Here is a 27,654-nt window from a genome sequence, read left to right on the forward strand (position 1 = left end):
ATTGTAGAAAACCTATCTTAATTCCCTCCCAAAAATTGTTCACCACTTTTTTTCTTTTTCTTTTTTGCGGAATCACATTCTCTGAAAAATTGCTACCATGTGCTCGTTACCTAGCCGGAGTCAAATGTCGCCCAGCTTCTAGAAGTGCCGGTAAATTTGTCTGGCTTTGAAAAATATCGCGAGCAGCCACTTTCTAAGGAATTAGTTTGAACAGCCTTCGCCGTAGCTCAGTCAGCCGAGCCTCGGAAGCGAAATTCGTTGAGCGTGGGTTCGGATCCCACAGGCGACATGCGGTTGTTTTTCTTTTACTTCCTGCTCAGTTATCTCCCCGATTAGATTATCTCACGTTGATCGGCGCAAAGGATATCTGCTACGCTTTCGTGGGTGTCAGTGGCTGTTGGTGGCCTTTGTAAGTAGCGCATAATAGGCCCCTCGTTTTAATTCAAATGCATTCCTTGAGTCATGGCTGGTGTAGACAGGATGTGTGCTCATAGGATGTTTACATGACATGAAGACGATGAAAACGACGATAACGAAGTGATTAACAGAGGATCGTTAAGGGCAATGAAATAAGTCATAGCAACGTTGTGTACACATTGTTAGAGCCATGATAATGATATGATGAGTCATGGGTCATGATGTGATTATTAGATAAGGTAGATGACACTGACAACGTAACTCAATAGTAATTTAGGTCGACATTAACGGTGATAATATTAGGTCATCGGATTAGATAGATACTGATAAGATTACTGATAAGAAGGTGATAGGTATTGGTATGATAACAAGATAAATAATTAGATAAAGATAAAGTATGAAAAATTACAAATAATGAATAGAACAATGTTAAAAATACAAGAAATATAAATATAACAAAGAATGAGAACGCGAATTGTAACAAATAGGAAAGGGAACTGAAAAGGAAAAATGCGAATAGAACATTAACAGGTATAGTAAGACACTGAGTAAAACAGGTTGTTCCACGTTCGGCGCATTGGTCGATTGGCGCTGGCGAATATTCTCAATGATAGGCTGCGCGCAACATAAATAAGAAAGATCGAAAAGCTGTTGCCGCACTGAGTGACATGATTGAGCTATGGTGACGGCTGTTCAGTCTTCTACTTTCTTGGGTATTCATGTTGCACGCAACCTATTGGGCGCGAGGACATACCGTGGCGCCACCTCTCGGCGGTAGCCCCGCGTGACGCAATAAGTGGGATAACGTGCGTTGAACTGCTGCTGTGCGATCCTTTCCTAGGCAGTTTAATTACACGCTAATGCTACATTCACACTATTATATATTTATTTACACTTCAGTTTTGGCCTGTTTAAGCTTATTTTGAGGTATAAGGCCCACTCGTTTAACAACACAGCACTTTACCAAGTCAGCTAGCTACCGAAGCGTGGGCCCGGTCGATGAGTTTACTTGTACGAGGGCGCGTACCGGCCAGTGTTGATTGCCATTATGGAAGAAGCTGAAACTTCCACGCGACCATTCAGCAGCAAACTGCCGGTGAATCTCAATTATAAGAAGCAGAGCTGCCAGGCGCCTGACAAATGCTGAGTGCCTTCAAATAGCACCGGCGGAAGCGGTGACGTTCATCTCCTCCTTTGAACATAGTAGAACAGACAAGTTAGCGTGTGGGGAAGACGTGGTTTAATTTTTATAACAAGTGTGAACAAGTGCATCGCACGCATCGAATTCTTGCGCACTGACTATACCGTCTTTGGAAATCATGGTTCGGGCGAGAATATTTGTTTTCCCCGCGCATAGTAGCTTTGCTGACGCATACCTTAGCATATCACAATACGTAATGCTCTATTCCCCATTTATTCACTTACTCTGATATTGTAAATTACATCAGCACTGCAGACGCTGCTCGAGGCTGCTCATCATGCATACTGCTGCCCGTGCCTGCAGAATCGATGTTTAGTTCACTTCAGTGAAATTTCCCTGTCAACGCCTCCATTCAGAAGAATGAGACCTGTAGCACGATCCTTCCTTGTTCTGGGTGCGCACCGCTCTGTGAAGGCAGTATCTTTTCCATTTTGCCAGCAACAGGCCTTCCGTTAGGTTCACAAGTGATAAGCGCAAATTAAAATGCGCGCGTCGTTCCTTCTGCCGCTGCTCACCGAACTGTTCAGCGCGAACTCCATGGACGAAACCTTGCTCGCAGAAATGTCTGCTGCACACATGAGAATGACCACTCGCTTCTTTGTCCATTCAAATCCTTCCGTGATTCCGTAATTTTATTTTTCGGGTAGCAATGGCAACTTGCGCCGGGCTCCGTCGCGTACGTGCGGATACAGAGCAATATGTGATCGTGGGGACAGCTTAAATTTCAGCAACCTCAGCAGCAATGCAAGATCAAAAAGTGCACTGCTGGCATTCGTTATCAAGCAAAACTACAAAAATAAACGCGACGATGTGCGTTTAAAACGCGCAAATTCAATCGAGCGTCGGCTCCAGCAGCAGCAGGAGCAGTCACGTGATCCTCCTTGCTCCCCTCGGTCGACGCTAGCGCCGTTGGTTCCAGTGGTGGCGTTTGCGCCCTACGTCAGTAAAATAAGTAAAATAAGTCACCGTAGCCCAGTCGGTGAACCACCGGGCTGGGAATTCTCGGGCTCGGAAAGTACGGTTCTGATCACACTGACGACCACCGACCGCACGTGGTCGTTTTTTCTTCTACTTTCTAATCTTCATGCTTACATTATTATTTCGCATTCATCAACGAAAACAAAGTCATTGTTCTTTGTATGCATCGCATAACGAGCCCGTCATTTTCTCTACATTTTTTTGTGGCTTCTGATGTTAATACTTTGAGTGTTTCCGACTACTGTAGACTAGAGTAAACCAATAAATTTTGGTTTTGTCGATATTAGGAGCGTTATTATCACATATTATGACGACTATATGTCCAGGCTATTAGTCATGCTCGGCTGAGAAACTGCAGCTGCAGAATGCAAGCGCTCATTACTATCAGTGATGCCGTCATATACTCAAGCCAGAAAGATCGATGAAAGGAAACGTCGTTGAAAGAAGCTGAAAAAAAAAAAAAAAAAAAAACGCTGAAAATTGCCACCTCTGAATAGATAGATGTTTAAACACAACGAAAGAATGTTACATTTCTTTGCTATATACCATGAATATATAGAGGATTATTTTGTCTTTGCACGGTCGCTGTCAGTCATGGGCCGCTCACAACGTTTCATCAATACAATCGCTCACTCTTCATAGCCTGCTAGTGTCGTGATCGCATCCACCAACCTCTTCAAAACAGTTGCGTACGCTGTTTTTGGCTGCTCCTTCCGTAGCCACAGCTGTGGGAGAAAGAAGCCGACAAATACCAGCTTTTCTGACTGGAACCATTCTAATAGGCAGGTTGGCTATACTGTGCCTCACAAGATGTTTTTAACACTGCGAAAGGCAGAGGCACGCTGATCTAATCAGGATCAGGCGCACTATAATAGGCAATTGTGCTCCTACCTGCCTCTCACCCCCAAAATTGGCGAGGGTGACAGTAGGAGCACAATTCTCTATTATAGTGCCCAGGGGCGAGATACACTTAGGAGCACAATTTCAAGGGCTCCTGTGCCTTTCGCGGTGCTGTAGATATGTTGTTAGCAGTATTGTTAGCAGTAAAAAATGTTTCTGCATGTCGATACATGTGTTAGGCCAAATATAAAAATGGTGGCTTATCAAATTGCATGGCAAAGGACGTGATGTACTTTTATGATGTGAATGACGACGGTTTTTTTGTTTTTTTTTTTTTTTTTGTTATTGATGCACGACAAAATTTGGTGTAAACACACACAATTTACTTGCGGAATTTTTCGGTGACGGCGACACGTGGGTTTCGTTTTTCTTTTTTTTCTTTCTTTTTTCTCGACGAAGCGGCGACCTTTTCAGTACGGGTGAAACCACGGAGCAAGAGGTCTTTTCTAGCGCCGTGGGCGCGACACACAAGTCCACGGCGTTTGCGTATTCGCGCAGTCACAATTGATTCGCAGTCACGGGTGTTTCTGAGCGCACGACAAGGCGCGCGCTTTTCAATGATAGACTTGCGAGATCACCAAAATATTTTGGGCCACAGGTCAAAAGGTAATTGCATTTTAGAAATTATTAGGGTGTTTTAGAGTAGGTGTACCCTATCGGTTAGGAGAATATAGTAACAGCGGGTCGCGAGTGGGCATGCTCAAAGGAATTGCCCCCCTCCCCCTCCCCCCCCCTTTTATTGCAGCACTCCGCGCATGCGCATTGTCGCCCCGCAGTTACCCTATCCCCCTAACCGATAGGGCCCCGCTATTCTAGAACTCTCTATCGTAACGCAATGGTTTTCATAAACGGCAAAGTACAAACCAATTGCAACCACGTACATAAATGTAATTAAATAGTCAGCATTAGAATTAGTTCGCGAGTTCATTAGTTGAAATTATTCAGCTGGCTTCTCCTGCGTACGAAAAAAAAAATAAAGAGTATTTTTACGCCGCACTGTACAATTTAGGGACGCTGGGTGTGGGGTGCACCCCAACAATGGAAGTTTGGCGAAGTTACTGCGCTCGCCAGCGAAACACATAAGGCTTGAGAGCAACTTCGATGCCGCTGCTTCGGAAGTGAAGAATAACGCGTCTGAAATGAATACTCCATGCGTGTTACAGATTATAAGAGGTGTTAGCAAATTTTAACATGAAATCATTAAGTGTCCCATTTAAAGGAAAAGGAATGGTGTCGTTCTGATTATGACGTCGTACTATAACCTTGAGTTTATTATAATTTATAAGGGTGTAAAGCAAACGAATTGCGCTGCCCCGATGTTACACCAACATCCCCATCTTTCACGCTGTCTAATTACGCTGGAGATAAATTGGGCCAATTGGTTGAGAATCCAACTGGGAGCCTCGGGTTGTGAGCCGAACTCCCAACCTTTAGGTTCGCCCGAATTGGATAAATAAAGACTGTGTTCCTTGCGGAGTATTACGAGGTCTATATTATGCCCTAGGAAACTATGCTAATTGATTTATCTAATTAAAGCAATTAAGACACTTGTTGTTTCTTGTCTAATATAGTATTTAATATTGCGGTTGGTCAGCGCAGTATCTAAGGAATAGCCCATTGTTACCACCTGCTGCATTTTCTTTTAATTTGTAGCCGACTATAGACGTAACAGGAATTACACTGGCACTTTCTGTTTTTTTTTTTTTTTTTTTTTTTTTCAGGGAACCGGATTTCATTTACCTTTTTCTCAGCTTGTAATAATTAAGAAATATTCTTACGGTTAACTATTCTGAGAGCGCCTTTAGTCTTCAGGGGTTATTAGACTTTTATACCGGCAGAACTTTTTCAGTAATTTAATGTGGCATACCTGAGCGGGGAAAAAACATATATTTAATGTCTGCCTCCTCTTTTTCCTTTTGTTCAATGTGTACAGTTAATTTACCCTTATTTATCGTGAGATATGGCTCCGAGTTGTGCCTATCGAAGAAATTGGCGTCGTCATTAAAAATAAACTAAATGAGGTTGCGAGCAGACACTACAGCAAGTGAAAATTCACTTCTAGACTGACGTGTTCCGTTTACTCTGCCGCTCTGTTTTGAGCCCAGTTGTGAACAGAAAAGGAACTAAGGTTTATTGAGGATTGAGCTCGGTTTGCTGTTACGTAGGTGGCGCTGGCTGCGGAGCCTTGTTAGGAGTGAGGCGGCCACGGAGAGATGGCGCAACAGGATGAGAAGCCGAGTTGCTATTGTGCGTATACATAACAACTTGGTTTGCGTTTTGCGCAGCTATGTAACAGCCGCTCAATCGTCATAATAGCCAGAACATATAACTTCTTTGTGACGTCCATGCCCCGTCACGTGTTAGCGTTCGGCGTGCAGTTGGAAAAGTTGCGTATTACCGGACCCTAACTGCTCTAAGCGGGTGACGATAATGAACAAACTTAGCCAGCTGCAGCATGGCGGCGTTGTGCGCGGTGGCTTTGCCACCATCTCATCACCTCTGGCTTCCGTGAGTGGTTAAAATGTTCAACTTTAACAGAGTGTAACTTGTGCTCAGCTGCCAGTCAACTATATATTGCAGATCAAGACTAAGCGCATTTAATATTGATGAAAACCGACCTAAAAAGTAAAGACTACATATTTTTATGTTTTTATTTTTGTTTAAACCGAAATATCCGACCCCTACCATTAAGTGACACTAAATATGTCTGTCTTACATTCATATCGCTCAGCTTTGTCGCATAAATCAGGTCACGCTCACGGGGCCTCTTTTTGTTGCAGCCTTCCCTGCAGCAGTTCGCGCCACCTCCACCGCTCCACTTCGTGGTTCCTCCACTACGCGCAGTGACCTGGCCCGAGCCCGTGAAAGACCAACCGTCACCATCCAAGACGCCCATTCCCGATGCCCAGCCGGCGACCGGCGGCACCTTCGATCAGATCCTCAAGATCGCCCAGTCGCCTGCCGTATCTAAAATCGTGAGCAACAATCCGGATTTGATCGTCAGACTTATCCAAGGAGTCTCCGGCGTCAAACCTCTACAGACACCCTTGGGTACGGCGCACAGCATTGCGGGACTAACCGCTAGCAAAATTGGCGACGGCGACATTGAAGCACTTCTGAACTTCGTTCGCCAAGACCCCAACCTTGTTCGCAACATCGTCAGAGCAGATCCAGGCTTCGTACCCAGCCTCGTGAACAACCTCCTGGGTATAACCGGCCAGAAGACCCAAGAACCGACCCCGGCGCCACCGCCCAATTTCTCCGGCTTCGACTTTAAGAAATCCAACAATGACACCGATGCAGAAGCCTTGAAAGTTCCAGCTAACGTGCCCATAGACACTGGAGAACGCATACCCTCTCCCGCACCTGCAGCCGCTAGGGAGACTGGGAGAAAGCCACCAGCCTACCCTGCTCGTCCTTATTCGCTTCTGGGCTACCCAACAATATTCTACCCCACTGCCAAAATCCTGCAGTCTCCGTTCGAAGCTTTCAAGTTCCCCATCAGGGCAAGTTATTTACAACCACCGGCCTTCTTCTCTCGTGATCCGTGGCTCAAAGAACTGCTCCAGAGACATCTTAAGCATATATCCCAAATCGGGGACGCTTACCGGCAGCGACTCATCAACAAAGCTATCGCCGATAAGCAGCAAGATAAGTCTGTCATTGAGACGTACGGGTCTTTTCAACAGAGCAAGCCAAATTCATCGTACCAAACACCGGTGACGACAAAGCTCTCAGATGAGCCCACTGTCGACGTCTATGGATCACCGAGGAAAAGCACATTTAAGTCTTCGTATCACACAGAAGTCACGGCCGCACGACCAGATGAAGCCATCGTCCTGGAATCTAACGTAGCTCGGAAAGCTGAGTCGTCATACCACGCTCCCATTACTACAGAAAGTCAAGATCGGCCACTCGTACAAAATTACGGGTCAAGTCGGGCAAATAAACCAAAATCTTCTTATCAACCGGAAGTCACGACAGCACTTCCTAGGACTGAAAACAGGATGGTTCGGAAAGACAAGCCCAAGTCGTCCTACGAAACCGAGGTAGTAACAACAGAACTTCCGATCATTCAAGCCTACGGATCTGGTACAAATGACAAGCCGGGGCCTTCCTATGAAGAGCCTCAGCCTTCCACTGATGTCGACGTCAGCGACGATCCCATCGAACCCACGGTAGAGATTGTCGTGGTCACCGAAGAACCGGAGCTAGAGCAGGATTTGCCCACCTTAGAACAAGTGAAGGGAGACGTTCATGCTTTTGCCAACCAAGACGACCGTAGCCCTCCACCGACTGAAGAGGCTCATCATGTTGCTCGACCTTCCACGAAGCAAGTAGCTGATGTTTTCGTGCCTGTTACGGGAAAGTTTAGGCTCGATTCCCTTCGGGACACTCATCCGAAGGAAAACGTTGCTGGCCCTCCAGCTGCTCTCCTTAATCTAACAGCACACCCCGTTGCACAGGAGAAGGAACCAGCTCCAAAGGACCTGCTTAAGAGGCCTTACCAAATTGAAACAACAACCAAACTTCCGATCTCCCAAGCCCATGAGACAGGAAGGAATTACAAGCCACAGTCTTCCTACGGTGAGCTCGAGCCTTCCCAGCCTTCCTATGACAAGCCCCTGTCATCCACTGACACCGACATGAGCAAAGATCCCGTTGAACCCGAAGAACAACTAGTTGCCAAGCCAGTTGTCGAGCAGGACTTACCCTCGTCGGCTGATCCGAAAGGAGATGTCTATGCATCGACAGACCACAGCGATCACAGTTCTTTGCCACCTGACGAGATCCAGTCTTCCGTTAGGCCTCCTGTGAGGCAGGCGGCAGTGCCACCTCCAGTCAGGAGGGTTTTCGTGCCTGTTACAGGAAAAGTCCGGTTCGACCCCTTCGGTACGATTGGTCCGGGGGAGAATGCCGGAAGCTTCCCCGCCTTTCTCTATGACCCGACTGACCTGGACACCGGGACCCCAAAAGACAGGTGAGTAATGTGATGGTTGATTTTACCTTATGCTGTCGTAGCTGTTTGTACGCAGAGGTGGAAAGGTAATAAGGCGATGCCTATACCGTCCCGATCCCCCATTTTGCACAGGGACTCAGCGGCAATGGAAATACAAAACATAGGCAAGCGCTCACGGTCGTAGTATCACGTGGTAGCACCTTGGCCCTCTCGCACTACTTTTTGAGGCTGGCGCATTGTTTAGTTGATGAATAATATGGTTGTCGGAGCAGATCGTTACTAATGGTTACTGCCCGTATTGTGGTCATTCTTTCCGACAATATTGGCGATCCATACCGAGTTAATGAGCTTTTCGTTGGCACATGAAACAGCCAATTATTCTACACTCGCAAGTATATTATCCTCAACCAAAATCGAATTTCAGATAACTTGGTTTAGTTCAGATATTTGCTCGTATCCGACTGTTTGCGTCACGGTAAGCGTAAATCTTTGCCTGCCTCAAGCGAATATGAAAACAAAAAAGAAAAAAAAAGTAAATGATGTCAAAGTATTCTTCCTAACACAAGGTGCATGTAAGCTGCAATTTAAGGCGCGTAAATCAGCTTTCACGCGGGGACCTGCAATAGCATGTGTGCCATCTCCGTAAAATAAAAACGCTATAGCTAGCCATGGTTGGATATGAACTCGATGTCAAAGCGCGCAAATTTAAAATGCAGTATCTTTTTCTTGCGCCATAAGAAGACTAGTGCGTAAAATTATCTTGTAAGATGAATTCAAGCGGTGATGAGCCGCATCCCAGACAGCACGCGTGCGCACGCAGCCAGCGCGGTGTCTGAAGATTCGACTGTCCCCAAGCAGCATCGTCTTCCACAAGCAGTTTCGTTCGTTACCAATTCCTACTACATTTTTTTTTGTTTCGGTTGAGATTGCTTCAGCTCCCTCCAATGGTATACGGACACTAGGCATCACTGTCAAGCACGTAGTATAGCACTTAAATCATGGAGGAATGGGCATGCTCGTTTTCCTTACGCCAACAGTATTATTGGCACAGCTTCGCTCACCACCGGACACCCACCGGACACCCACCGGTAAAAGTGGGTATAAGCATCCCCCGGCCTGGCGCTCGGCTTTTCTAGGGGGTGTGCGCTTGGGAAAAGCTCCGTAAACCCCGCTGCGCCCCTGATGGGCGAAACCCAGCTTCGAACAACCTCGCAGCCTGCAAAGGTGGTTCATCTTGGTTCTCCCTTTGAGCCTCTGGTACCGCAGCAGTCAGCAGCAGTGCAGTGCCGCATAATGGGCTTTTGCCGCGCGAGGTGTACTTATTGTTGTCCGATGGCGGAACGGATCACTGCCACATCGGCGCAACTATTTCGGCCTGACACCATTTCCCAAGCATTTTACCCCAGAAGAGCCGAGCACCAGGCATGGGGAAAGCTTGTACCCATTGAAAAACCGGTGGGTTACCGGCGCCACTAGGGATCGAACCCGGTACCTCCCGAGTGTTCGACTTAGCAGTGAACACTGAGGGTCCATGCATTCCTTCTGTTTCGTGATATGATTAAGCCAGTCTTTATCAACACAGAATTAATATCCGATGATGGATGTTAACTACGACCGTTTTCTGGATCTTTTGTTTGCAGTGAACCCGGCTCCAGACAAGCAGCTCCCAAGCCACGCAACCGGCGCAGCGTCCAGAGACCCGTCTCACTCAACTCCTGGAAGAAGGCGCGGCACATGGACTCACGCAAGTGCGTCTTCAAGATGGTCTGCTACATCGGCGCTAACGACCAGTCGTTCGGTCGATACGGCGAGAACGTCTCCCTCCTCTTCAGGTACATCGCCCGTTTCGCTATCAGGTATTCATTTCTTCGCTCGAGGAATGATTATGAATGCATGCCCAATTATAGTATCTAAATCGAGGCGGAAAAGTGCGTAGACCGGACACAATCGAATTCACGAAGGGAACGTGAGGTATAAGAAAAAAAAAAGCATCGCTGGAGCCTCGAATACAGCAGTATGAGCTTTGCCGATCGCTCCTTATTGTTACGATTAGTGGCCATGTCAACAGTGTCAATGGAATATCAGTGGTGCTTCAAAGTGTTGCTATTTGTTTTGTTTGTTTTTTTACCTTCGAGAGTACTTATTGGTGTTGATTTTTTCCCCTGCTTGGTGTGTTTTGGTGTCCAATTTCAATTCCAGAGAGAAAAGAAAAAAAAAAGAACGTATTTTACTTTAGACAACATTATTAAATCTGCGCTAAACACGCAGGAATTATTACACCAACAAATGAAAATATGCGACAGTGCACGACCATGAAATAATAAGCGAACTTACTGAAGAAAAAAAAAAAAAACGTTGACTTAAAGAGGAGAGAGAGCCCACGGGGATTATAAAAGCTGCATGCCAGGGTTCTGACAAAATAGCGGCTTCTTTCGAGATATTCATAACGTGCTCCGCAGATATGCTTACCTGCTCCCCGGAGCCCTGCTGTCCGGCGCGATTCTTAATAGAAAAATGAAAAAAAAAAAAAAAAGAAAACGTTAACCTTAGCTGTTCGCGCGTGGTATTGTATGACTGTACATCGTGAGGATACATGTCAGCTTTTGGCAATAGCGGCAAATTTAACTGTGCGCTCTTCACATGCTGCTAAGGAAACTTCAGCGGAAAAAAATTTATACAGCGACTATCAAAAAGATGGTAGCTCACAACCCGTGGAAAGAACACATTGAAGCTTTGTTCTGTTGCCATTGATCCATAACTTGTACTTGATGCCAGGAGTGATTTCTCGAGAAATTAAAACTGACCAATGACTTCCCACTTCGAATCTCAAGCGAGCGTTCACAAATACATTTCTCTCGGACGTCAGAGCTCATCATGAGTAATAGTTTGTCGAACATCGCGGAGTAAAACCCTTGATGTCCAGGAAGACATTGTGCAGCGAGGCTGGTAGACGAGCCATGATTGCATGTACGCGTGGAAGACAAGCATCTCCTCAGGTCTCACGAGGGTGAAAAGCAAGAACATCAGTGAGTGCTTCATGAAAAGAGTACAAACGCGTAAAAAACAGTTTCAAGTAGCCGAATTGGGAATCAGACAGACGTGCACGCAACATGAAATTCACGGCACATTTTATTGCAACCTTTTGAGTCCCGTATAGTGCATTGAAGCTTAGAATCTTGACAGCTTCCCAAAAGCAACGTTCAAAATTTGACAACTATCTCTTGGGCACTGCAGCGAAATCAGGACATGACGGATCTGGCTCGTGAATCATTTACTGCATACGCGATGCTGAGTCCGTGACTATATCGCTGTACTATCGCTGAATCATCTCCGAGAAACACACTTTTTAAAGTATAGGAGGCCAGTGCTGGTACCGATAAGAGAAGGGATCGGGTCAAGGATCGAAGAATGTGGTTTCGACAGAAATGCGTGACCGGAATGGCACTTTAATGCGGCGGTATTCCGGGTCAACGAGGAAAAAAGAAAGTATAGGTACATGAAGCTGACGTTATTATTTTTTTAAAGTCCACTCAAGTTTGGGTTTTTCGGGCTTTCTCTGATTAGCAACTTTAAAACAAAACTGGGCTTTGAGATTACAATTATATCTCGACGCTCAGTCTCTGTTACATTTCGCTCCCCTCGAAATGCTGAAACCGGCCGGGAAACTGAACGGCACCGCAAATAGCCCCCACACCGCAGCTCTATCCACCAGCTCACGATGGCACGCTCTGACGACGCTAGTTCTAAGGCAAAAGCCTTTCTAGACTCACGGGCTTTCATTTTTAGGGCGAAAACCTTGTAGACGAAAACTTCGGCCGAATATAGCTGCCGATTGGCTCGTTAAACTTGCCCAGTTTCGGAAATGGTTACATAGATCGTTCGGACTCGGGAGGCACATCATCCGAACTCCTGTAGAAGGCCTCCTCCGACTTATTTGAAGAAGTGAAATCACACAAAGGCTGTATTTTTTTTGAGCGCAGCACTTTGGCGCCCGTTCCTGCATTTCGCGTCGTCGTCGGCGTCGCCGTTGTCCCTCGTAACCAGCTCCGCTGCCGAGGCAGCGCGTATTTGAACCAGCCATGAAAACCACGGTCCTGATCGATAGGCTGTGATTTTGCTGTTATGTGACGTGATTTAATGTGACGTGATGTGACTATACTGACTTCATCCATCCCTCTCTTACCCACCACTTTTATATCCACTCACCCCCTTTCGCCAGTGCAGGGTAGCAAACCGGTTTTTATTGTTGTTGTTGTTGTTGTTGTTGTCCAAATAACTTCTGGCACATACCCACAGAGGGGGATCGGCCAAGAATTGGGAAGCAAAGAATTTTTTTCTTGCATTAAAAAAATGATTTGAGGGGCAGAGGAAAGGACACAAAACGGGAAATAAGTGAAATATAAAATAAAAAGTGGTAACACTCACGGGAGATGGACGCTGAAATTGTAGAACAAGTGATGTTTAAATATTTAGCAAGGCAAACGATTTGAGTCCAGTAAAAAATTTTGTATGGCGGTAAAAACAGACCTGTGACTGTGCCCAAGGATGGTGGCGCCAAATGATAACAATGTCGGGCTACTTAAACCTTCCCTGCTTTTCCTTCTCTTCATCTTCCTCCTCCTTGCCCGAGAGTAACAGGACCATATGCGTAAGATTTCGCTAATACATCATCAAATATTCTTATTTTCTGGTTCTGTATATACTTCCCAACTAAAGGAACTGTCCTTAAGAGGGATGTTGCATTTAAAGTTTTTCGAGAATTGCATAATGCAGAGCGATTGTTAGTATGCCCGTATTACACTTCAATGAAGCTTTTTAAATAATTTTTGCAGCGCATTATTTGTTCGAGCTCGAGTCACTGTCAAGGAGCAACTAGTTAACCAGTGCTCTCTGTTTTCAGCACCCTGGAGTCGACTATGGGTAGCAGCAAAGTGGCCGCGGACTACAGCCGCGCTTTCGAAGTGGGCCGCACGCACGGTGGAGAGGGTTGCCGCATCAAGTACAACACGTGTCCTATGACCGTCGTCGACCTGGTCAGCCTGTCCGCCAACTTCGGCTGAACTCAACTCGTTCCGGGAGATGGCGCTGCACGGAACTCTCGCGCCTTATAACGACGCATCTGTCCTCAGAGTGTCTTTAGAACACGGGAGCTACCTCTTAAGTATCCCGACTGTATGATAGAAGAAAGTTACGCCAAAACTTTCCTGGCTAGTTGGTACGCCAACTCAGCCTGCCCAAACTTTCATATAGTTATGTATCCGTAGCTAAGCTCTCTTGTTTGTACAGCAATAGTCAGAGTGTTGGTTAATATATGTGACACGCGATGCACAATGCACTGTATTTATTGGGCTCATCAAAGCCACCTGTGTTACGGTGTAAATAGACAGCCAATAAAGTAACACTTCTTTCTTTCCAGTTCTAGCGTCTCGTTTGCAGTACGTTTTGTATTACCTATGCATGTACACGAAGAGTCGCAGTCAAGCACGCACACGCCGAGGCAACAAATAATACTTCACTACTTTACAATTTGAGCCATGAACCCATGCTGGCTACTGCGGACATTGAATATTTCCATGAAGTATAGGACTGATCAAAAGTTCAGAGGCCACATAATCTGCACCTGACTGGTTTAATAATTAATACCGTTATGAAAACTGCGAAGCTCAATCTGTGCAGATGGTAAAAGTATTCTTATTGCTCAGAATGGGGGAGGGGGGGGGGTTGTTACATTCACTGGGGGGATAACGCATTGAAAGGCAAGACCTGGGGAATAGAAACACGTTCTCGAGCTCAGGGGAATGAGATTTCCATCATCCTTTATCGCTGCTGACTTCCTCGTTTCGGCCTTTATTCATGCCAGCAGTTCGCGCCCCAGATATCAAGGTATCTTGAGTATTTTGATTAGGGTTACGTTTTACACTTCCTGTGCTTACCTGGTCCGGTGCAATAAACGACGAGCCGTCACGACACTGTGTGAGATTTTTAGTAATTAGGTACATATTGCAACCGGAAGCTGCAGAATGAGTAGCGTTGCTCCATAACAACTATAGGTGGTTGTCCGGTTGCTTGTTGGGTATGCGGGCGGGTTTCGAGGCTCTCAAATGTTGGGAGAACTGAGAAGAATGTTTGCAAATGTGTGAGGTTAAATGAATTCATAATTATAATTGTTTATTGCGACTGCGGAAAGGAGAAAAAGAAAATGCGCGGGCCTGCCAACTGGCTCTAGCTGGGCTACCAGCTCTGCCTCGTGCGTGCGGCAGAGAATTGAAAAAGATGAGAGTAAAAAAAAAAAAAAGAACAAAAGAAAGAGAAAGAAGACTCTGGTCACAACAGCCGTCGTCCGCCACCGAAGCGACGGTGAGTGCAATGACGGCATGTACGAATGATAAAGATACACTGCGACAAGGAGCTTTTATCAAAAGCCCTTCGTGTTGTCATTGCTGAAAGACCCCGGCAGCACTCGAAGAAAAAAAAAACATTATGCGACTGCATATTTGAGAACATGTTGGCCTGGTTGATGTAAGCTATCTCATATGGTTAATTTCCTCGAAATAACACACATGCAAGGCAAGGTGGGACGAGCGCTAACGGACAACTTAATATTGATTGATCAGCAGCAAATCTTTCAATGAGAAAGATGTATATGCGTCCAGAAACCCGCGACCGTTCCTACCTAGACCATCTTGTACGGGCGGGCGGGCGCGCGCATAAATTGTTTCTTATATATAGAGTATTATTATTATAGGAGAAAAAGTTTCCATCTTCGATGTGAACATACGATGACAAATGTAAGAGTACGCGCACGAAAAGCTTCGGCGATCACCAGCAGTAACAAAACAAATCCAGAAGAATGGTCAGTGTCATCGTCTCAAGCAAAAACAATAACAATGCGAAAAAAAAAAAGCAGCATGTGCAGGAGTGCGTGTGGCCAAAGCAACCATCATTGGGCAACCACGATAACTTTCAGACGGCAAATCAGGCCATGATATGCACACGACAGAAATAAAGTGAAATTGACCAACAGAAAAGTACAAAGCCCATAAAAAAAAAAGACAATAAGAGCTAGCACATCAAAACATAGGAGAAAAATTGTCGTCCATAAAACACTTTGTCGTTTGAAAAATACCGTTGCCCAGAGGTGCGCCTTCAAAAAGATATCATAGATATGCGATATTACTATACATATATTACATATATGAACATATTAACATACATATATTAACCAGAATTTCGGCTCAACTGTTTCCGGAGTCGAGCCCTTGTTTTCCGACTGTAACTTAGCCTTGTCAAAATATTCACGCATCCCAGAATTCCTCACGCGCAATGAAGATGGCGGCTTGCTATGCAGGCAGCGACCGAGCGCGCATTTCAGACGCTGTTGCGGAAAAGCTGCTAGAAGGCATTCGAGCGCCTCTCTGCATCTATGATACCAAACGAATTGACTACAGAGACGTTGAAAAGAAAAACAAAATGCCTGGGATGCAATCCGTCAGCAGTGCGGCCCGGGCACAGCTGTGGGCTTTTCGCTGCAGGGCGTAATGTTCTATGTCCATTTTTAATGCAGTGCCCGAGGAGATGTATACGATGGTGTTGTTTCCCTTCTGGCAACACGGAACGGCAGCGGCTCAACCACGTGGGAAATCGCGAAATCGGTGGAATTCTAAAGGAACTGCGGCCGACCGAGACAGCGATCCTGATGACTGCGTCATCTCTAACTCTTCTGCAACATCGAATCTCGGACATCTTCATTTGGCGTTCCACGTACGAGCCAATGCGACGAGCAAATATATTCTGGAGCCACCAGGCAGACGGACCTGGCCTCGTTCACTGCCGCTTTTGTGATTCTCCGGAAATTATTGAGCATTGTTTCATCGATTGCAAAGATGCAATATTGTTCTGGGATATTTTGCAATGGACATTAAAAAAAAAAAACGATTTTACACCGCATTCTCTGCGATATCTCACTGCATTGTCATTTGTTGATAAGCCTTTAGACATGTCCTTTCTAAATGGGTTACACAGCCTCTGGAAAACGCACATGATGGACAGATATTGTGTATGTGTTGTTTCTACAAAGGACCACTTCTGTAGGATGATTATCCATTTAAAGGAATTGTATGCTGAAGCTCACTTTGAGCGGGAGTGGCACTCACTCTTAGTGATGTGCTCTATATATTGCTTCTTGTTTAGATTTTTGTTGACTTGGTGTATCCTATTGCGCATCTTGTTGATCTGATGCTCTTTTCTTAACCATTTCTACACAGTCCATGCACATAAGACAGTATTTAAGTGTAATAAATAACATGCTAAAGAAAAAAAAAGCGTGGCCTTATAGACAAGGCGTGTGACTTCGGATCAGAACATTGCAGGTTGGAGTCCTACCCCGGAGTTCTTTTTATTGTTGTTGTTGTTGTTTTTCATTGTAGTCAATTATTCGGCCTGTATATGTGCTGGTGTTTTGTTCATCGAAGATTCCATACTGACTCAGCATCTTCTCTTCCTTTCTTTATTGCGATTCCTCGCAATTTTTCTGTGGTAATTCCATGCAAACGAACCAGAATTTACGTTCGACCTCTCCAATTCCTAGCAACAGCTGTGGCTTTTTTATTTACCAGTGAAAAGCAATTTCCTTTAATATCTCTCCAAAATAACTTTTGCCTCCACACGGCACCTCTCTCAATTTATAAAAATCCCGGCACAAATTTCTAAAAATACCTTTCATTTTTGCGTTCAACAGTTTTTTAGCATTTGGCATTTGAGTCATATTTCCGCATCATGCATCAAAAGTTGTCCGTAGTTGAAAAGCTCTTTTTTATTACTTGACGTTACGGCAATTATAAAAGCCGGCGACAGCTCGTTGTTAGCAGGCGTTATAGGAAAACGCGTTCTTGGTGCAATATACCTAAAGATTCCGTGGCTTGGTCAGGCCTATGAAAGTTCTCCTCCAGCAGCCTATGCAGGGACTATTGTCGAGGAGAAGGCCAACCTCCGAGCACCATTGTTTGTCGTTGTCCACCCGAGTCGCAACCGGACGCCGCTGACGGAGCCACGTGATCGGCACTACGGACCATTTCGGGTTTAAGTAGTGAGCATGAAGTACCTGCAGCCGAGGCAGCTGTGCCTCCATAAACCTGCAAAGAGAGAGAGAGACAAACGCGTTTTATAAAGGTAGGCACAGAAACCGATTGTTTTTAAGAGGAAGCTCCACTGCGCCATGTTTCGCCAAGGTCATCGGGTACACGATACTTTAACCTCGAGTATACGGTGCCTTCAACTTGCGGCGCGCAGAGCACGTGGCGCTCCCTTGTTTTTGGTTTGCTGCTTCGCCACTTCTCCTACTTCGCAAACCTGCTGCTTATGTTCCATCACACAGCTGGCAAACGTTATTCGTACCGATACATATCTTCACAAATATACAACATTGCCTAACGCAATGTCATGCAGCATTCCAGTTACCTGTCAACCCCTTCCCTCCATCGCCACCGACGCCCATCTGACTCGCCTCTTGTGCCCCCCCCCCCCCCCCCCTTCCTTTTCAAGATGGCCTGGACAGTTCCGTGTCGTCTAGCTTCAACTGTGCTGTCCTTCATGTTAGTCAAATCAAATCAAAATTTACTTTCCATCTAACAATACAGATGGGGGAATTGTAGAAAAAAAGGTGCAGCTTGACAGAGTCTACAATACTATTAATCGGCAGGGAAGCATTATAAAATCTTATACAATTTTAAAGCAAAGACAGCAAGGGTGCACCGCAGAATACACAGAACAGCAAAATGTGTACATAAGCAAACTAAACCACGTTATTCCAGAACGTGAACAGGGGAAAAAAAAAAAAAAAAGTAGTGTGCTGAAACCAGTGATTCGGCTTCATTTCGTTGACGTTCGCAGACAGCCACGGAGGAGTTAAAACATAGCAAACCGTGTCCGACCATGCTTAATTGAGTTTAGGCTCTGTAAACTAGGTTCAGGTGGATTGAACCCCAGTCATTTATTTCACCATCAGGCGTGCCATGTTGCACGTAAAAGTAGACGAAAGGAAGACAGGTATGACGACAGACGCTGTACGAATATATGTGATTTATTATCACCAACGTGACTACGTCCAGTGCAGTACGCATTACGTGTAAGGTATACAGTGATGCTGGTAAACTGCCTTCGTGGTCAGAGAGCACCTGCCAAATGTGATCGCCCGATTCTCATTGTTGTAATTAGTTCATCCTCGTCATCCAGATTCTCGTTACCAATCGTAAACTGCTAGTGTGGATTTCTGCATATTAACCCACTATTCTTCTTCCCCTGTCTGCGTCGTTGATTATGCTTTACCATTGAGCCCCTGAACTTATCAAGGCGATTAGCCAGTGAATCGCAGATTACTAAGTTGCTCCGCAATAACTGTTATCCCCAAATCTTCCGAATATCAACAGTACACACTTAGTGAATAGCGCTGGAGAGATAGTGCGTCCTTGGTTAGTGACATTTCGTTAGTGTCTATATGGAGAACTTTGATGGCTATGCAGAAACTATACACATCTTCCAGTATTTTTATATGTCGATATAGATCTTTTGGACCCTGGTTCCATGATGTGTGTGTTAATGCTATAGCTATGACCAGTCATTCTCATCACTAACCTGAAAAACGAAGCGACGCGTTCTTCTGTAGTCAACGCCCTCGTGAGGACGCAGATGTGCCGCAGGGTAGAAATCCGAGCAATGCCAGCAGCGAAGACATTTCCTCTGAGCGGGATTTTGGGGTCCTCGATCGTCAATGACCTGAGCATTGTGTTCGCTCGCAACAACCGGCTCAGGCTAAGGTGGAAGCTAGCGGTGTCTTTCATTCGCGATTCGACACTCGCCAGGCTGAGCTGCAGCTCTCTGACTCGGCACTCGCGCAAGAAATCCAGCGATGTTATTCTAGCTGTGCCATCCAGACTCAGCTGCCGAAGCCTGGTGGTCTCATGCAGCTCCTTGAAGCTCGCCTCGCTGAATTTGAGCGGCACTTTGCAGCACTGACACTTGAACATTCCACTGCGATCAGGTGCCGCTCCGATGTCCAGCTGCTCCAGGTTTTTGCATCCCCTTGCCAGGAACCCCAGGGATTCGCCGCGGTTAGCACCGCACGGAGTGAGCGCCAGCGCCCGTAGTTGAGGCAGCGCGGAACCGATGATCGAGCACCCATCGGTGTCACTGTCAAAGTGATACGAGGCTATGTTCAGTTCAGTGACACTGTGCGACACACAACTTTTGAAGAAGAACCGCGTCGCGTCGATGTCACGCTGGGTGGCAGTCGCAAGACCAGCCCCATCAGATGCAGCGAGCATGACCAGGCACAAGGACGAGACCTTGGTGTAGTGCTGGGGCACTAAAGTAGCTTCAGATAGGCGGCGATGGGTTGTACGAGCGCCGGCTTCCATGACCACGACCGCTTGCGTCACTCCTCCAAGCTGCATGTTCAGCGGCTCATCTTCCAGAAGGACCACACTGCGCGAAGATACTGGTTTCACTTGGCAGCTTATGTTGCCGAACATAATGCCTTCGACTGGAACGAGGAATGGCTCCCAACGGATCGGCGATCGTAGTGCTTGGTGGTACAGGTCCCGGTCGCAGGTGAACTTGAATATGTACAGTATCGGCCGCCAATTGATGAGCATTCTGCACAGCTCGGCTACAAGTAGTGCATCGCAGTTGCCCCAGGTGCAGTGGATGTGCAGGTTTCTCAGTCGACAGCATTGACGCACCAGTTTCATCCAGCGATAAATTTGCTGCGGGGCAAGATCCAGCTCGATGTACATACTCTCGAGTTGGCTGTTCGGTGGGTGAAAGTTGGGCTGCGTCGACGGCTCGTAGAGACAGCTCTCGTGTAGCGACCATTCGAGGCTTCGCACTTGCCTCAACTCGGTAGCTAGTAGCGCGAACAGCCGCGTAGGTTCGACGATGCACTTAACACAGCAAAGCTCTCGCAAATTGGCGCAGCTGGAAACAAATCGTAGCAAGGCTGCGGACTTAAGCGCAATGCAATTATTGAAGTCCACCTTTTCTACGTGCTTTGAAATGCTTAGTGCGTGAAAGTCTTCCAAATTGGACTCGTCGGTGTCGGTCGTAAATTTGAGCGCTCGAACAAACCTCGCTTGGAGGGGGATACACTTGAGGTTGGAAACAGCTCTGGCGAACGCTATCAGGGATCCTCCGTCCAAAAAAGAAAATATCTTCTCCCATGCTAAAATTGGTAGGCAATCAATGTACCTGAATGCGTCGAAAGTCGGCGGCATAACAAGTTGGTAGGAACGAAGTTGGTAGGAACTGAAAATAGGAGTGCCGCCCCAGCAAGCAAGGACGTCAGCAGTGACGAAAAACTACACACTTGGAAGAACGTTTTGTGCTCTAGACGTATACTCAAAAAACGGAGCCAAGAAACGGACTCGGACATTTCAGTGCAGGAACTCTTCAACAAAGAACCTGATCTGCTGGTGGTAACAGGGCAGAGAGAGAAACGCCTTGGAGGAAAAGGAAGGGCGATTGAACTAAAGAACAGCGCGGCAAGATGTACTCAAGCATGAGCCAACACCCCAGCCTTCAAAAGGCGTCAGTGGAACCTTGGACCGTATCCTCGGAAAGGAAGGGGCACAAAGACACACAAACTGGCTTCTACCCTCGCAAGCATTCGCCCTAACGCAACACCTCCCCCCTCCCCACGGGCCAAAGAAAAAAAGACCACTACCCGAAAAAAAAAAAAAAAAAAAGGCTCAAGGCATGGTAGATAAGATTCTCTGCAAAGAATGTTCGACATCGTACATTAGTGAAACCGAGACCTCCCCCCCCCCCCCCCCCCTCAAAGGATACAGCAGCACAGCGCAAAGCGAATACCAAATAAATGGGTTAAATGTACGGTTGTCTAACATTGCGCGACATTAAAACGCAAACATTACGGCAGAGATCAGCCTAGTGAGGGGGGAAAACTAGAGAGAGAAAGGATGTGACACTGCGACAGGCGTTTCATTAGAGGAACCGGCGTTTCGGTTGGCTTATGAGAGCAAGAGCTGTGCTTTTTTAACCTTCGCCGCTGCAGCCTATTTTTTGGACATGTGAAGACTGACTGCAGAGAAACCATTGTATCCCGAGCTTCACTCATGCAGGATGTTCTTAGCTGAGCACACACGGGAGCCACTCCCTAGGAACTCTGTCCCCCTTACATCCAAGATCACTGACCCGATGGACAACTAAGCGACAGCTTAAGAAGGCAAGCTGCCACTCTTCGCGGTCACACCTGATGAAGGAACCGCAACTTGGTTCTGAAAGGTCGGATGGATGGATGGATGGATGGATGGATGGATGGATGGATGGATGGATGGATGGATGGATGGATAAGGCTGAACCCTTTGAATCGGGTGGCGGCGCCACAGGCCGCCTAGCCGTGAATAGTAATATATAGTGTGGACCTATTCTTGCCTTCCTTTCAGCCACCAATCAGCTAACCTTCGTTTGGTTATTTCTACCCTTTTAAAGTCTTGTCTTCGCTTTTCATTCCACCTGGTGTTCTTTTATGCTATAAATTAGGAAGGAAACAGCGCACGAAGTAGAAGCTCAAACGACGACTAGGCCTCTCTGTCTACCCAATAGTATCCAGAGAGTTTATTTCTAATTGGGACACAGTGAGACACTGTTGGTAGGGTGTTATCACTACAGATCACTACAGATCAGAACTCACCGATTTGCTTGTTTTTTCGTCCGGATACGCAACCCGACAACGACACCAGCTAACTTTAACTCCTTTTCGCGTTCGAAATAACTGCTTTAAATACTCATTCCTTCCACGAACTATTTCCGATTGGAATAACCTCACTAACAATGAAGTGCTGCAGCCATCACTGACGTTGTTCTCGCAACATATCACCTAGTTTCTTTTTATTGAATTTGTTATTTCACTGCTGTGTTGTATATGTTTGGTTTTATTCCTAATTGTGCAGAAGAGCTTCAACTTGCACTGTAATTATTGTTTATTTTTGCCTGTTTTGTTATACTGCTTAGTTTGTATTCCCACCCTGCTAAAATCCCAACACTGGGATTGCAGTATCAATAAATGAATAAATAAAAATCCCTGAAGCACACGCAAACTAGAAGGAAGCGATACCTTGACTTTTTCTTTCATATTTCCTTCCTCTCTTAGCCACCCTTTTGGGTTTTGGGACACTCGTTAACAAATATGGACAATCATTTCTTATCTGTGTACTCGTTAAAACCGTGTCAAGATGACTATTATTCCGATAGAGGCCCTCAATGCTTACTCAGAAAGCAATCGCAGTTTCTTTTTTTACCTCGAAGGCCTCTATATCCGTTTTTTTTTTTTTTTTTTTATGTGATCTCGGCCCGTGTTGAGAGCGCCGGTCTTTTCGAACTCAGTTGCCAGCTTATGCTTGCTACAATTAACAATTACCGCCCGGACATTTGTTAAGATAGAATTTAAAGACAGACTCCTCCCGCACCACTAAAGTATCGCGGGTTTCCGCCCGGACAGCCTGAATCTTGCCTGCTAAGTAAATACTCCAGCACCAGATGGCGTCAGTACAGGAAAAAGTTAGGGGCACTTAATCTCCGCCGTTATGGCTATTATGCGATAGAGCTTCACACACACACACACACACACACACACACACACACACACACACACACACACACACACACACACACACACACACACACACACACACACACACACACACACACACACACACACACACACACACACACACACACACCAACGCTGTTAATTCTTTACTTTTAAGTCTTATACACCGATGGTTAGCATCTGCAAACATTGGCTTTCATTCTGAACAGTTTGACACCTTTGAAAGCATTTTGCACTTTTTAAACCTTTGAACTTTACTTTTTCCATTTTTTTTTTATTTTCCTCACTTTTGTTCTTTTCTTCAACGAGTAATGATTGATCACAATGATTAATTAAGTAGCCATCGCCTATCACACGCCACTCAGCCCCCTTTTCCATTTTTGTTTGTTTCTTTATTTATTCAACTACACTGAATTCATTAACCCTTAATCGCTCAACACACACTATCACCAAAACCCCAAATTACCATGACACACTTTTTTTTTTTTTATTCACACAGCCCCGATTATTTTCCGACACGCTGTGATGACTACTACTGCTACGGACCCGAAGGCTTTTCGAGGAACAAGCTGTACGACCTATTTATTGCTTCAATAACGTCAACAGTACAAGAAAATTCGCTGACTTTCAAGAAGTGGTCCAGCAGCTACGATATATAGTTTGGTGCCTGCATATACTTTCTTCGGCTTATGCTTTTTTTTGAGAATAATAAATGTAATAAATGTTATGAAAATAATTCAATCAAGCATTTCTTCTACTGTATCTTAGCTCTTGTGCAAAATTGGCCCTGCACTCCAGCATCTGTCCTCGTGGTTCTCGAACACTTTCTTGGCGAACGTTTGATGCTGCCGCTCACAGGAGTCATGCATGGTAGAAGGATACCGTGGTAGCGACTCAGCGAGGCTTGAGTTTCGTGGCGCCCCCTGCCAGCTGTGATGCCAAAAAAATTAAGTGATTTTAAGCGACGCTACAGGAACACGTGACGTCACGGTGACGTATATTTTGAGGGTATTTTTTTTTTAATGAAATACAAGGTCAACGACGACGGAGGGATGCCGATGCTGGCACCGATCTCTAAGGTATACATCGTTCTTTTCGATAACCCTCGCTCCGTCGTACTTGCGGCGGGCTGTCCGTCAGCAGCCCTACATGCCCAAGAGCGATCGTGGAGACGTTACGGAGCAGCATCTTAAAAGGGCTCAAAACTACCTTCAAATAATGAGATGGGGTGCGTGACCATCCACAATCGTCTTCGGTACGCGTGCCCCCAGCTTTCTCGTCCGTTTCTTCGTCGATAAAGGTTCAAGATGGCGGCCAAGTCACGTAATCATAGCTAAAATATCACAAATAACTTCCGAGCTCACCCATGTAATGGAGTTCACCATAGTGACGTCATGATTCTACAAAGCCATGTAACTACCCCCCTCCCCCCCACACACACACACGCAGCTGCATTACCTACAATTGCCGCAAACCATCCAAATCTTTATTTGTTCTTTTTTTTTTAACGCCGCCTGCGTGCGGCCTTATCACTGATTCTGGCACGTGGGCCAATTCTGTATTCTTTGTATGTTCATGCTTGTCGCGAGACGCATCTTTATCAGCTTCTTTGTCACGCAAGATGCGCCGAGATGTGTCTCGAAGATTCCGATCACTCGCGTGTGTTTGCGACTTTATCTAGATGTTTATTCACCGCCTTTAAACCGTTGGAGCGGGCGACGGGCATTCTCAGTTCGAGGACCAGAGAGCACGTTTGTTGCGGCCGCCGCCGCCAAGTTTAGTTCTTTTGCGGGCGCGTCAGCACAATAAAGAGTTGATTCTAGCGCGATTACGCCTGTCTTGTTTTTTTTAATGTTTATGGCCTGGTCATCACCACGTCACAGTATCTATCGACTGGCCTTATATACTGCACGTGGGAGTGGGTGAGTGTCGCTACTTAAAATAATCAATGGTGGCAAAATTTTGCTTGAGATACAGGGTTCTGTTAAATGAATCGGCACCACATGGCTCAGAGTTCAGGGTGCTCTTCTACTGCGGAGCGGCCCAGCATCATAAATCGTGCCTTACTGCAATTCTAGAAACACTAAAAGTCAATTATACAAACAATGAAAAGCGCAAGACCAATCTAATAAATGCTCACAAAATGCATGATCAATAAAACCTGTAATTAACGCAGCAGGGAAAGGAGAAGGCCAAAAAAATTTAAAAAAATCTAAATCAATCTAAAAAGATAAACAAAAAAACAACGAACGTACCGAAGAGTGGAACCAGCGAATAATATGGTAAAAGGTGAGGATGCACGGCGCTAAAAACGCCCAAATCTACCTTCTAACAGGGCAGCTAATTACCGAAAGGACATGAAGAATGGAACTAACCGTAACGCGGGAAATGACGAGCATAAAACAAAACCAAGCTTAAAACTGGATAATGAACGGAATGAAGAATTCATCAAAAGTGAAGACGGAGGTGGCACGTATCTTACCACCTTCTAGAAAAGCAACTTTTTTAGCTGAAACCATAATCGACATTGTGCTCAAAAGTTCTGTCTAGCCATGGCGAGAAGTTATATACGTGTTGTAGGCACATTACTGGCACTAATTTCAGTGAAATTGCCTCTTGGTCTGTTCGACAGATTTCGACCATGTTCACATGCCCTTTCACTAAAGCATCAGCTGGTTTGGCCAATGTAGCACACCCTTCCATATATACTACGCAACATCGCAGATATCGCGGCACTGCAGGCTGTGCGCTGTAATTGATGAATAAGGCTGCACTTTTTTTTTACATTTCAAATTTTAGAGGTTTAATGATTTTATGTCGGTTAATTCCATCTTTGTTTTCCTTGGGTTCTTCAAGACATATCACTCGTGCTTTGATCAAACTTCTTAAAGTTGCGGTTGTCTGTTCATGGTCGAATCGGTCATAATTATTTCAACGTTTTCGTTCTCTCTTCGAGGTGCATTTTTCTTTAGCTTTACATAAGGCCGCATATATTTCATGGCATCTGGTGATTGCTTTCACTGATGATGTCTCTTGTTTTGTTCTTTCTGGATGTGGTTTATCGAGCTTTAAAAAAAATGCATGGAAGCATTCGACGAAAAGTTCTTCTCTAGCATATTCAGTCGTTCAGTCGTGTCCGACTCTTCGTGACCCTATGGACCATGTCACGCCACGCTTTCCGGTCTCTCACTATCTTCCTAACATCACATAACTTCATCTGCAGCGCCTCGAGGATGCCATCTAACCATCGCGTTCGCTGCCTACCCCTTCTCCGGCGACCCTCAACCTTTCCCAACATCAAATCTTTCTCCAGCGACTCCTCTCTTCTCATCAGATGACCAAAGTAGCTGAGCTTTAACTTTAGAATTTGACCCTCCAATGAGCTGGTTGGTTTGGTTGGTTTGTGGGGTTTAACGTCCCAAAGCGACTCAGGCTATGAGAGACGCCGTAGTGGAGGACTCCGGAAATTTCGACCACCTGGGGTTCTTTAACGTGCACTGACATCGCACAGCACACGGGCGCCTTGCTTTTCGCCTCCATCGAAAAGCTGCCGCCGAGGCCGGGATTCGATCCCGCGTCCTTGGGAACAGTAGTCGAGCGCCGTAACCACTGCGCCACCCCGGCGGGCCTCCAATGAGCAGTCAGGGTTTATGCATATACGTGAGCTCATATACGTGAGCTCAATTTCGTGTAGGTTGGTTGCGCGTGGTTTGCGTGGAAACAAGTGCAGCGTCGTCTTCTATTGCGTGCACTTAGCAAGAGCACAGCGTCTGCCGGGCTCAACTTTCATTGTTTTGGATTCCGATTTCAACGATCGCAAACCGATGCTCCAAAAGAAGTGCAAAACGGTGCGTTGTTACGGCAGCCATAATCGTGAACAGCACAGAAGGCTCAAAAAACCTTTGTGCGAACTAGTGTACCGTGGAAAAGCTCATCCGAGCTCGTCTGGCTACGCTAATATGAACTGAACTAATAAGCCTGCAGTAACCGGTCCACGAAATTCCTCCGTGACAAAAAGCCAAACACACGTTACATAAATAGAGACCTAAGCGTCACATCAAATTATAAGCTAAAGAAGTTCGATGTATCTGGTTTGTTTGGTGCTGCCAGATTTCAAAAACTGATTTAGATTTCTGTTTAGGGAAGTAGCCCACACCAATTGTACTATATAGTTAGAAACTGTTGGCTTTGTTTTATAGGTTGTACATCTTGCTACAACACATTTTTAAAAATGTGCCGATTGGTAATGCAAACCGCTCGATCAACATGTGTATTCACTGCCGAGTTTTCGGGGAGGAGGCAACAACCTGCTACCACCGGCTGAAAGAGACCGGAGGAGAATGCCATCGAACGACAGGCAATTAAACAATGCTGCTTTCAAAACAACACAACTAAGGACCCCTTCTAGTGAAGCAAACGAGGTGTTAAAGTTTCAGCCCCATTTCAGAATACCATTGACGAATCATTGCTCGCCACGTGGAAATAGCCCGTTCGCGACTGTTTCGTATACGTTTCTGCTCAGTTTGTTTCATAGCACTCTCGTTACACCCCATGTGATGACTGCACTGCCTTAGATTT

The 27,654-nt window shown here is 45.8% G+C and overlaps 1 protein-coding gene across 1 annotated transcript in view; it reads left to right on the forward strand.

The window, feature by feature from the left end:
- LOC146175867 (uncharacterized) overlaps window positions 1–13,853 on the forward strand; it is a 16,884-nt gene extending 3,031 nt beyond the window's left edge. The window contains exons 3-5 of the mRNA XM_084582227.1: window positions 6,277–8,477; window positions 10,097–10,288; window positions 13,357–13,853. Of these exons, the coding sequence (XP_084438353.1) occupies window positions 6,277–8,477; window positions 10,097–10,288; window positions 13,357–13,516 (2,553 nt within the window). The 3' untranslated portion in view covers window positions 13,517–13,853. The remainder of the gene's footprint in view (window positions 1–6,276; window positions 8,478–10,096; window positions 10,289–13,356) is intronic.
- The last annotated feature ends 13,801 nt before the right edge of the window (window positions 13,854–27,654 follow it).

This window comes from Amblyomma maculatum, chromosome 10 (genome assembly GCF_055883805.1).
Source record: "Amblyomma maculatum isolate TAMU_Amacu chromosome 10, ASM5588380v1, whole genome shotgun sequence".
In the NCBI taxonomy this organism is placed as follows: domain Eukaryota; kingdom Metazoa; phylum Arthropoda; class Arachnida; order Ixodida; family Ixodidae; genus Amblyomma; species Amblyomma maculatum.